Source organism: Hyla sarda, chromosome 6 (genome assembly GCF_029499605.1).
Source record: "Hyla sarda isolate aHylSar1 chromosome 6, aHylSar1.hap1, whole genome shotgun sequence".
Taxonomy (NCBI): domain Eukaryota; kingdom Metazoa; phylum Chordata; class Amphibia; order Anura; family Hylidae; genus Hyla; species Hyla sarda.
This window is the reverse complement of record NC_079194.1, coordinates 242,901,061-242,913,509: the sequence shown is the minus strand read 5'-3', so window position 1 is coordinate 242,913,509 and position 12,449 is coordinate 242,901,061. Positions and strand designations below refer to the sequence as shown.

The 12,449-nt window shown below is 46.3% G+C and overlaps 2 protein-coding genes across 3 annotated transcripts in view; one reads left to right on the top strand and one right to left on the bottom strand.

The window, feature by feature from the left end:
- The window catches only part of MOB2 (MOB kinase activator 2), a 62,920-nt gene extending 51,826 nt beyond the window's left edge, over positions 1 to 11,094 (top strand). Inside the window, exons 2-5 of one of the 2 annotated variants that reach the window (XM_056526829.1) lie at positions 2,782 to 2,942; positions 5,597 to 5,690; positions 6,876 to 7,000; positions 10,075 to 11,094. In XM_056526829.1, the coding sequence (XP_056382804.1) occupies positions 2,782 to 2,942; positions 5,597 to 5,690; positions 6,876 to 7,000; positions 10,075 to 10,370 (676 nt within the window). In that variant the 3' untranslated portion in view covers positions 10,371 to 11,094. The remainder of the gene's footprint in view (positions 1 to 2,781; positions 2,943 to 5,596; positions 5,691 to 6,875; positions 7,001 to 10,074) is intronic. The other variant, XM_056526830.1, reaches the window with a different exon arrangement.
- BRSK2 (BR serine/threonine kinase 2) overlaps positions 6,606 to 12,449 on the bottom strand; it is a 215,428-nt gene continuing 209,584 nt past the window's right edge. Inside the window, exon 19 of the mRNA XM_056526827.1 lies at positions 6,606 to 6,709. Within this exon, the coding sequence (XP_056382802.1) occupies positions 6,699 to 6,709 (11 nt within the window). The 3' untranslated portion in view covers positions 6,606 to 6,698. The remainder of the gene's footprint in view (positions 6,710 to 12,449) is intronic.

The window sequence follows — 12,449 nt, the reverse complement described above, 5'->3', positions numbered from 1 at the left end:
ATATGCCAATTATATTACTGGTCTCTAATGGGGCAGATGTGCTTTGGGGCCCTCTTAGGCACCAGGGCCCCGGTGTGATTCCTACCTCTCCTACATATATAGCTACGCCCCCGGTGCCGGTGCAGTCCACAAACATGTCTGTACATGTCACATAGAGACACCGTGTGGGGAAAGGCAGCAAAATAGGAGATTTGTTAAAAAAAAAAAAAAAAAGTCATGGCGGTAAATGTTGGCACCCCTGAATTTTTTTTCTAGAAAATGAAGTATTTCTCATAGCCAAACATGTGTTACTGCAATCTTTTTCTATCAAAATGTTTATTCCCTTTGTGTGTATTAGAACTAGAAAAGGGAGGAAAAACTTTCTTTGTAGGCCTCATTCTGTTTTCGGTTTACAGTAGAATAATGTGCTTTACCACAAAGCTCTATCTTGGTCTCATCTGTCCACAAGACATTTTCCCAGAAGGATTTTGGCTTACTCAAGTTCATTTTGGCAAAATGTAGTCTTGCTTTTTTATGTCTCTGTCAGCAGTGGGGTCCTCCTGTGTCTCCTGCCATAGCGTTTCATTTCATTTAAATGTCAACAGATAGTTTGCGCTGACACTGATGCTCCCTGAGCCTGCAGGACAGCTTGAATATCTTTGGAACTTGTTTGGGGCTGCTTATCTACCATCCGGACTATCTTGCCTTGACACCTTTCATCAATTTTTCTCTTCCGTCCACGCCCAGGGAGATTAGCTACAGTGACATGGGTTGCAAACTTCTTGATAATGTTGTGCACTGTGGACAATGGCAAATCTAGATCTCTGGAGATGGACTTATAACCTTGAGATTGTTGATATTTTTCCACAATTTTGGTTCTCAAGTCCTCAGACAGTTCTCTTCTCCTCTTTCTGTTGTCCATGCTTAGTGTGGTACACACAGACACACAATGCAAAGACTAAGTGAACTTCTCTCCTTTATTTTTATCTGCTTTCAGATGTGATTTTTATATTGCCCACAGCTGTTACTTGCCCCACGTGAGTTTAAAGGAGAATCACATGCTTGAAACAATCTTATTTTTCCACAATTTTGAAAGGGTGCCAATAATTTTGTCCAGCCCATTTTTGGAGTTTGGTGTGACATTATGTCCAATTTGCTTTTTTCCTCCCCTTTTTTGGTTTAGTTCCAATACACACAAAGGGAATAAACGTGTGTATAGCAAAACATATGTTACTGCAATCCTTTTCGGTGAGAAATACTTCATTTTCTAGAAAAAATTCGGGACCTCTCAATAATGTGCTGGATCAGGTTTTCCAGGTTACTTATGATATTTAAAGGAGTCGTCCAGTCCTGAAAAATGTATCCCCTATCCTAAGGGGGCGTGTTGACCACCGCACGAAGTGGCAGCTGACACACCCCTTCAATACAACTCTATGGCAGAGCCGGAGCGCTGCCTTCAGCAATCTCCAGCTCTGTCATAGGGCTGTGTCAGCGGGCTGCCGGGGCCCCGTACAGGAGATTGCGCGGGGCCCCTTAGGATAGGTGTGGGGGGGGGAGGGGATACGTTTTTCAGGACTGGACTACTCCTTTAATTGGTCACTTTCACCTGTTGTTATGTGAAGGGGACAGCCAAATGCATTCTGGATTCCTAGTCCATCCATTCTTGGTTTAGTTCTGCTCTAGGCCACATATTGGGGACATCCCTCATCTGCTGGATGGTCTGGGTACCAGATGGTCAGTTTTCAGTCTACAAAGTTTCAACCATTCCCTCATAGAAATGGAGGCCTAGGACAACCCCACTTGTTCTGTACTGTACATTGCTGCGGATTTACAGTGCAGAATTGGTCAATATGCCGGCCAGCCTATAGCTGACTTATTCCTGAATATACTGTGCGGTATTATTCTCCAGCCAGGAAGTCTGGTGTCTGGCATTACAACTTCCTTCCTGCATTGGTCCTAGTGCTGGCCAGTGATCTTTCCTGTTATCTGTCCACTTTGTGTTTCCCCCCTGTGATTCTCCCTGTGCCAGCCTGTGCCCCCCCCCCCTTCCATTAGATGTCTGTACGTTGTCAGGCCATGCCCGTCTGCTTCCTGTGTGTGTTTTGCTCTGGCTGTGGTATGTGTAACATGCCTGGGCACTGCCCCCGTCTCCTCGTCCTCCCTGTCTCCAGGATTCTGTGGCGGCTCTGGTATTCCTTTTAAGGCAAAGACTTCTCCGTGAGAACAAGAGTATGGGAAAGCCAGGCTGGCAAGGGAGCTCGCTTTTCTTAACCCTGTTAGTACCTATCCCATGGCACTGATCAGTGTTTCCCAACTAGAGTGCCTCCAGCTGTTGCAGAACTTCAACTCGCAGCATGCCCGGACAGCCAACGGCTGTCTGGGCATGCTGGGAGTTGTAGTTTTGCAACAGCTGGAGGCACCTTTTGTTGGAGAACACTGATGTAGGCAGTTGGAGACTAGTAAAACTGAGTTACATCATCTCCCGCTGTCAGTTTTATTTAACCATTTCTTCATTCTGTATGGAAAAGCTGGGTGACAACCAATATGGCTTTCACTTTAGCTACAGGAGAGTGGGTGACAGCTTCGTTGAGTGCTTTAATCGCGGCTCTATAGATTGTGACTCAGCTTCCCTGGGAATGTCATTGCATACAGCTCAAGCTGTTCTCCTGTATATACTTGTGAGGGTCCCAAAACAACCTGTGGATCGCAGGAGTTGCGGATATTCTGCATTTTTGCTGCGTTCGCCTTTTATTGTGGATAATACGATGAATCCGTTAACATTTTCTCCTTCGTCTCTTGCAGAAAATCAAAGACTAAGCCCAATGGTAAGAAGCCCGTGTCAGAAGAGAAGAAGTTGTACCTGGAACCAGAATACACACGTGTCCGCGTCACAGACTTTGAATTCAAGCAACTAGTGACATTACCGCAGGAAATCGACCTCAACGAGTGGCTGGCCAGCAATAGTGAGTGGTGCATGCTTACGTGTGTATGTATAGGTAGCGCAGTTGTGCGTGTCCTGATGACAAGCCTATGTATGGCTTCATTCACACTACTATTATGCCCTGTCAATAACAACCATCAAACTTTTTTTGGGGGGGAGTTTGACTGCCATCATTTTGACAGGGTGCAACGGCAATAACGGGTCCCAATGGACCCCATTATAGTCAATGGGGTCCGTTGAGCACCGCTATTTTCAGAGAGAATAGCGGGAGAAAAAAACTGTGCAAGCACAATTTTTTTTCTCCCGCTATTCTCCCCGGCGGTCCTGACGGCCGGGTCATAGCACTAGTGTGAAAGGGGACTGATACTAATATCCCAGCCCTGAACATCCAGATCCAAACTGCTTTACCGTGCTGGAGATCTGGATGTCTGGGCAATGTTCTTCTACATTAGTACAGTGACCCCCCCGACCTACAATGACCCCGACATACGATAATTTCAACATGCCATGGCCTCTCAGAGACCATCGCATGTTGAAGGCAGCATCAACATACGATGCTTTTGTATGTCGGGGCCATCGCATAAACTGCTATCCGGCAGCGCAGACTGCTTCAGCTGCCACCTCATAGCAGTTTACGGTGCCCTGTGTGCTCCGCTGACGATCACTTACCTGTCCTCTGGGCTCTGGCGCGTCCTCTTCGGGATTCCCTGCATCGCCGGTGCTCTCCATCGTCATCATCACGTCATCGCGCACGCCGCCCCGTCATCCAATAGGAGCGACGTGATGACGGCGATGAAGAGACGCAGCAGAGACGGTCCGGGGACACGGCAACAGCGATGGAGGGCGACATCCAGGGCAGCGGTGAGCGGCGGGGACAGGTGAGTACTGTAAAACCTCCTATACCAGTGGTCTTCAACCTGCGGACCTCCAGATGTTGCAAAACTACAACTCCCAGCATGCCCGGACAGCCATTGGTTGTCCGGGCATGCTGGGAGTTGTAGTTTTGCAACATCTGGAGGTCCGCAGGTTGGAGACCACTATCCTATACTTTACGTTGCATGGATCCCTCAACATACAATGGTTTCAACTAACGATCGTTCATTTGGAACAAATTACCATCGTATGTTGAAGGACCACTGTATATGGTGACATATCGCAAAGATTATTCCATCATTTTCTGAGGGGGGGGAGGGGGTCTGACTGTAAGGACCTCCACTCTTTATTATAAAGGGGTCTATTCTTTAGTCAAGTGATCAGACTGCATAGATATACACAGTGCTCTTTTAACATATATACCTGGAAAGCGCCTTGTTTTATATGTTAAAGGGAACCTGTCATTTGACATGAAACACTGACAGGTTCCCTCCATACAATGAGATTTACTTCACTCAGGAACACTGCAGTATTTCAGAAGAATTATAGAACCACCGAGAAACCCTGCTCTGAATCATCATGTCAGTCCTGGGAGCTTCTCTCTGCCCCTCCAGCCTTGATCGATTGTCCTCCCCCCTATATCTAAATAGGACCTGATCTATGAAATGGTAGGAAAACCAATCCCCTATCCAAAGGAGTGGTTGGACCTTCCGTGATCACACTTATCTGCTATCCAAAGCATAGGGGATAAGGTTTCCTACCCTTCAATTAGTTCCAGCAGGGAGAGTTCACCGCGGACCATCACGGTAAATAAAAGTCCCATTCTCAGTTTAGAACTATGATACCTCCACATTTTTTTTTTTTTTTTTTTTTTTTTTTTTTTTTTTTTTTTTTAACCTATCCACCTAGCCCCAATACCCAAACAGGCACAAAGCATGTTCCTTTTAGCTCCCATAAGACACCTTTTTTATTGTTTGTATTGCTGGTTATGTGTAGTAAACTAAACTATTCTATCCGGAAGCATTCCGAAATAAAATACTGTACGGTATACATTTCTTATCATGAAAACCTATGGGCAATTGATTCCACTGGATGCCAAAGCAAAATACAGATCAGTTCGCAGTCCCAGGGTTAGAGAGACAGCAACCCCCACCCCCCTCCATAGTCATTATGACAGTGTTTCCCAACCAGGGTGCCTCCAGCTGCTGCAAAACTACAACTCCCAGCATGCCCAGACAGCCGAAGGCTGTCTGGGCATGCTGGGAGTTGTAGTTTTGCAGCAGCTGGAGGCACCCTGGTTGGGAAACACTGTCATAATGTAATGATGTATCAGTGTGATGTCACGTCATTAGAACATTAGGAATTACCCCGTTTGACACACTTGATATTGTTTAGAATAGGCAATTGGAACATATTTCCGAGGAGAGGTTAGGCAGGGGCTTGTATGCTGAAATCTCGCAGTTCATTGAAATGTATTAACTGTGGATAAAGCAATAATAGGTTGTCTTGGCACTAATCCCCTAATATCATGATGTCTGACGTCCAGAAATATTCTTGCTCTACACCCAAAAATGTCTCAAGCTAAACTCCTAATTCAGAGACATTTGGTACATGTGGCGCTTTAGAACTACCACAACCTCCAGGCTGGTTGTGAACCTTGAGGTCACATGTTCACTAGTAATATTCTTCGTAGTTGTGCATATTCCTGCTGCTTCTTATGCCAGAATAATCACTGTTGCTGCATTTGGATATTTGCCGAGTTCAGGACGGCACTTTATTCTTATTTGTGGTTCTCTCTTTCAGTAACAACATTTTTCAACCACATCAACCTTCAGTACAGCACCATCTCAGAGTTCTGCACAGGGGAGACTTGCCAGACCATGGCTGCCTGCAACACGTAAGTGTTCTTCCATATAATGTATAAGTGTGTTCTGCTACCGTACTCATTTATTTGTCTCCATCCATGCACCTTTGTGAAGCATGCACCAGGTTTATTTACAGCCAGGCCAGATGCATGCCAAATTACTCCTTTTTATGTATTTTTGGATGTACCATGTCTATCACTGTATTGAGAAAGCACAGTATGCAGTGCTTTTTAAAGTGTACCTGTCCTCAACAAAAACTGTTTATGTTACTCCTGGCTCGGTGCACGGAGCCCTGCTTGTCCTCGGTGCACAGAGCCCTGCTTGTCCTCGGTGCACAGAGCCCTGCTTGTCCTCGGTGCACAGAGCCCTGCTTGTCCTCGGTGCACAGAGCCCTGCTTGTCCTCGGTGCACAGAGCCCTGCTTGTCCTCGGTGCACAGAGCCCTGCTTGTCCTCGGTGCACAGAGCCCTGCTTGTCCTCGGTGCACAGAGCCCTGCTTGTCCTCGGTGCACAGAGCCCTGCTTGTCCTCGGTGCACAGAGCCCTGCTTGTCCTCGGTGCACAGAGCCCTGCTTGTCCTCGGTGCACAGAGCCCTGCTTGTCCTCGGTGCACAGAGCCCTGCTTGTCCTCGGTGCACAGAGCCCTGCTTGTCCTCGGTGCACAGAGCCCTGCTTGTCCTCGGTGCACAGAGCCCTGCTTGTCCTCGGTGCACAGAGCCCTGCTTGTCCTCGGTGCACAGAGCCCTGCTTGTCCTCGGTGCACAGAGCCCTGCTTGTCCTCGGTGCACAGAGCCCTGCTTGTCCTCGGTGCACAGAGCCCTGCTTGTCCTCGGTGCACAGAGCCCTGCTTGTCCTCGGTGCACAGAGCCCTGCTTGTCCTCGGTGCACAGAGCCCTGCTTGTCCTCGGTGCACAGAGCCCTGCTTGTCCTCGGTGCACAGAGCCCTGCTTGTCCTCGGTGCACAGAGCCCTGCTTGTCCTCGGTGCACAGAGCCCTGCTTGTCCACAATCACTTCCTGTATTTGGACTCCTTATAGAGACACTCAGGCAATAGCTGCAGAGACAAAAATATACATATTTTTTAACCAGTGTATATTACCAATATACATATAATGGTATTATCTACATTATATAAAAAGATTTTGTTGACAACAGGTACACTTGAATACTGGGCAGTGTATATTATGCTGACTTGTACATATAACCTTGTTCTGCTACAGACAGTACTACTGGTATGACGAACGGGGGAAGAAGATAAAGTGCACGGCCCCTCAATATATTGATTTTGTCATGAGTTCTGTACAAAAATTGGTGACGGATGAGGACGTCTTCCCCACCAAATACGGTGAGTAAAAAGACTCTTTCTTCTGTTATAATATGATGAAAAATCATGTATTTTGAAGAATTAATCAGTTTAGTTATGCATAATGTATAAGCTGTAGAGCACATACCTTTTTTAACAGTGCATTTACACGTACACAATACTGCACATATTTTGTAGAATTTGAAGCTGCAGAGTTTGATGTAAACTAAATGACTGAACACAGCTTCAAATCTGCAGCTTAAAATCCTGCGCGGGATACTGTATGTGTGAATAGACCCTAAGGGTACATTCACTTGTACAGGATCTGCATGTTTTGTGCAGCTGATTTTGCTACCCATTAACTTCAATAGGTAGCAAAATCAGCTGCAGCAGATCCTGTACATGTGTATGTACCCTTAGGGTCTATTCACAAACGTTTACAAGTGCGTATTTTCTGCTATAGATTTGCTGTAGCAGATTTTGCTACCCATTAAAACCAATGGGCAGCAAAATCTGCAGCAAAAATATGCACTTGAACCTACCCTTAGGGTATCGTCAAACATGCCATATTTTGCTGTGTATTTGCTGCTGTGTATTTTCCTACCCATTGAAGTCATTGGTAGGGATGTCCCGATACCGTTTTTTTAAGACCGAGTACGAGTACCGATACTTTAATTCAAGTACTCGCCGATACCAAGTACGAGTACTTTTATTTTAAAGGGAATCTGACAGCAGGGAGACCTGGTTTCTGGCGCCTTTTTACCGTGCTGATATGTGGGTCCTTGTTGTGTACAATGGTGGCGGCTGCTGTAGTATGAGCCAAGATTTCTCTCTTCTCCATTGGGCAAATCAGGGAATTTGCATTGTCGGCGAGACCGATGTCTCCAGAGCGATTGCGCTGATGTTCACATTGTGAGCAGCGGTAGAAACCGGGTCACCTGCACTATCTACATATAAATTCAAGTTAGTGCTGTAAGATTGCCTTTAATAGTAGACATTAGCAGGGGCCCCCCTTTAGACATTAGCAGGGGCCCCCCTTTAGACATTAGCAGGGGCCCCCCTTTAGAAAGCAGGGCCCCCCCTTTGACATTAGCAGGACCCTTCTTTAGACAGCAGGGCCCCCTTTAGACAGCAGGCCCCCTGTAGACCGCAGCCCTCACCCTTGTAGACAGCTCACCTGGAGCTGTCTGTCCTCTGTCGGCTGCTGCCGCTCCACTGCTCCGTCCTCCCGTCCGCAACATTGCGTTCTATGGAGGAGCATGTGACATACACGTCCCTCTGCTTCCTCCGTAGCGTTACACTTGGCGCAGGGGAGGAGGAGTGACGTGTGTGTCACATGCTCCTCCATAGAACGCCATGATGCAGATGGGAGAACGGGGCAGCGGAGCGTCAGCAGGTATCGGACATGGCATTGGGGACATTGAATGAGTCCCCGATACCATAAAAATGGCCAGTATTGGTATCGGGACATCCCTAGTCATTGGGTAGCAAAAACAGCTGATTTTGCTATCCCATTGACTTCAATGGGTAGGAAAATTATGCAACAGCAAGCACGCAGCAAAACATGGCACATGTGACCTTACCCTTAAAGGGGTACTCCGATGGAAAACTTTTTTTTTTTTTTTTAACTGGTGCCAGAAAGTTAAACAGATTTGTAAATTACTTCTATTAAAAAATCTTCTATTAAAAAATACTTCTAGTACTTATTAGCTGCTGAATACTACAGAGGAAATGGTTTTCTTTTTGGAACACAGAGCTCTCTGCTGACATCATGACCACAGTGCTCTCTGCTGACATCATGACCACAGTGCTCTCTGCTGGCATCACGAGCACAGTGCTCTCTGCTGACATCTCTGTCCATTTTAGGAACTGACCAGAGCCGCATATGAGAGCACTGTGGTCATGATGTCAGCAGAGAGCTCTGTGTTCCAAAAAGAAAATGACTTCTTCTGTATTATTCAGCAGCTAATAAGTACTAGAAGGATTAAGATTTTTTAATAGAAGTAATTTACAAATCTGTTTAACTTTCTGGCACTAGTTGATTTAAAAAATAAAGTTTTCCACCGGAGTAAGGAGTAATTTTATTGTCCGATATTTGTGGCATAGCTGTGCACCTCAAGGACTTGACAAGCTCCCTCCTCCTTGATGATGTGGCCTCCAGCCATCACATCCAGGCATTGAATGATTAGGGGAGTGACAATTCTGCAGTGGTTAGGGAAACCTCTCGGCTTACTTGCTCATATGTTTCTGTACCTCCTGTACAGTAGAATGCCGCTGCACAATCCCCTTTCCATTCTCACAATATCAGACAGGACGGGAGTCGAGAGACATAGATGCGATCCCCGCCTTACAGACCCGCACCTATCAGACACATTTGTCATATCCTCTGGATATCCTTCAATCAGACCTGTCAGCAGGTTTTGGGTATAATAAACGAAACCCGTGGCTTTATAGGACTTCTTACCCTGAATGTGTGCACACCTTTTTGTTTTGATATCTGACCCAGATAAAATGCTTTAAATTGCTGGGCTTTTTAGCCTAATTTGCATATCAAAGTTCATCCCATCCACCTGGGCTGCTTGTAACCTACTATTATGGGATGAACGTTGCTGGGCTTTTGTAGCCAAGGGGAACTCTTTTAAGCTTGATTCCCACATTAATTCAAAGCATGATATCTGGGTCAAAAATTAAAACAAAGGTATGTACTAGAATCTAGTACAGTGTTTCCCAACCAGGGTGCCTCCAGCTGTTGCAAAACTACAACTCCCAGCATGCCCGGACAGCCAACGGCTGTCCGGGCATGCTGGGAGTTGTAGTTTTGCAACAGCTGGAGGCACCATGGTTGGGAAACGCTGATTTAGTACTAATCAGCTGCTGTTTTTCATGTAATACTTTACAATCTGACAGTGCTCTCTGCTGCCACCTCTGTCCATGTCAGGCACTGTCCCAAAACTTAGACCTAGGTTAGACTACACAATCAGTCTTCTGTTAATGTAACTCCCATACTCCTGTATCGTGTAGCCCAGATGATACGTACATGGCTGTAGGGGGTACATATTGTGTGTGTTTCTGTTCTGTAGTCCACTACTAACACTTTTCTCACGTTCATTAAACAGGCAGGGAATTCCCCAGCTCCTTCGAGTCCTTGGTAAAAAAGATCTGCAGATACCTATTCCATGTTACCGCTCACATTTACTCAGCCCATTTTAAGGAGATTGTCGCTTTGGAACTACACGGACACTTAAACACTCTCTTTATTCACTTCCTCCTCTTTATTCGGGAGTTTAACCTACTGGACACCAAGGAGACCGCCATTCTGGACGACCTGTCTGAGATGCTCTTCAGTGAGGACAGCAGCAGGGAGGCAGGAGGGGCCACAGGAGGGGCACAGAACCATGTAAAGGAGAGATGAGTCGTCCTCCACACCCCTTCCCCCAAATGTCCCTCTTCCTCTCCTTCCACTGCCCCCCTCCCAGCGTGCCCCGACCCCCTATAAAGAGCTGGCTGACCTACCTGCTCAAAGCACAGGGGAAATGGGGCTCTAGGAACTGCGCTGCCGGTTTTGGAGTAGGGGAGAACCATGCCTGTACTACCCCAGCCTGAAGGGGAGCAGACCTCGCTCTTATCTTTAGCAGGATGTTGCACCAAGTATCACCTTATTTTTATTTGTGTCTTGAGGTTGTTTTTCTCTCCTTTTTGTCTTCCTTCGTTTCTTTTCTTTTTTTCTCTCTCTCTCTTTTATGATCCTTCTTTTACTCTTTGCTTTACCTTTTCTTCTCCTGTTTCTTTTTATGGGTGGCACTGCCGTTTCTGGCTTAAGTCTATTATCCTATTGAGAGAAAATATTTGCATTTTTTTTTATTTTATTTTGCCGTGGCTTTGGAAGAATGTTAGTGGCACCTAAGTGAGGTGAGAATAAAGTGGGCTGGGCTGTCCGAGCGTAGAAGTGGCCACCTACAGCCCCCGGAATGACTCAAGGCTCCCATGTCACCACCTGCCGTGGACATCTGTTCTTCTCCTCTCCCTCTTCAGGAGGAATGCTGGGTGCTCGCCCCTTGTCGGGGTGGAATGATAATGTTGGCTTCTTTTAGTTTATCTGTTAAATAATGATAATATTAATAATAAAACAGATTCTATCAATGCGTGGGTTGGGCTTGTGTGTTGTCCATGGTGGATCAGGCTAGCGATGGTAAGTGGTTCTCCAAAAAGTCAATACCAATGTAAAGTTAGGCCAAACTCCCATCTGTGCCTTAGATCATAAGAGATACAGTAGGAAATATAGGATTTAGTTGCATTGTAGTTTTTCTATAGGTTGTGTTGAGGTCAACAGACCAGACGGTCACGCCAGTAAGGCTTGCAGCCATATGTGAACCCAGCCTTATGGTTCATTCACACATACAGGATCTGCTGGAGAGATCAATGGAACTAAATGTCTGAACACAGTTGCAGGTCTGCAGCAGATCCTGGACTTGTAAATGTTAAAGGGGTACTCCACCTCTAGACATCTTATCCCCTATCCATAAGATACGGGATAACATGTCTGATCGCGGGGGTCCCGCCGCTGGGGACCCCCGGGATCTCGGCTGCAGCACCCCTCTGTCATTACTGCACAGAGCAAACGCGCTCTGTGCGTAATGACGGATGATACAGGGGCTGGAACAACGTGACATCATGGCTCCGCCCCTCATGACATCACGGTCTGCCCCCTCAATACAAGTCTATGGGAGGGGGAGGGGCTGTGACGTCACAAGCCTCCGGCATGGAGCGAAGTTTGCATTGGAGAGTCTCCTAGGACTGTATCCACCTTTTCCAGCCCACTGGAGCACCTGACAGCTGAACTAATTTGTGCAGGCTAAAGACACCAACTACGGAGCCGAGAAGTTTGTGACGAATCGAATCACTGTAAGTTCGCTCATCTCTAATAACAGCTTTCAGCCACTGTAAGAGCTTACTGCATGCTTCGTATACTCTATATTAACTTTACACATAAGAAGTAAAAAAAATAGAGATATACTCTAGTACTGAGCAGCTTTAATACGCCACTTTATTAGTGTGAGTTACTGTTCTGTGTTTGACAAGTGCAGGGTTAGATGCACATAAATATATGATGGGTACAATATAAAGCAACACTCCCTCTATTCATGTCTATGGGAGGGGGCGTGATGGCCGTCACGCCTCCTCCCATAGACATGAATGGAGGGGGCATAGTGTGATGTCACGAGGGGACATAACCGTGACGTCGTGTCCCGGTTTCGGAGCAGCAGCGGGCCCCCTGCGATCAGACATCTTATCCCCTATCCTTTGGATAGGGGATAAGATGTATAAGGCCGGGATACCCCTTTAACACAAGAATCTTGGTGCATGTTCAATTCTGTTTCAATGTTTTTATTAAGGTTTTCAGTAAAGAATAAAGTATACAATACATGTAACATATTTAAGGCACTTTATGCCAACAGGAAAGGATTGTAAACTCCCATATGTAAGTTATCAA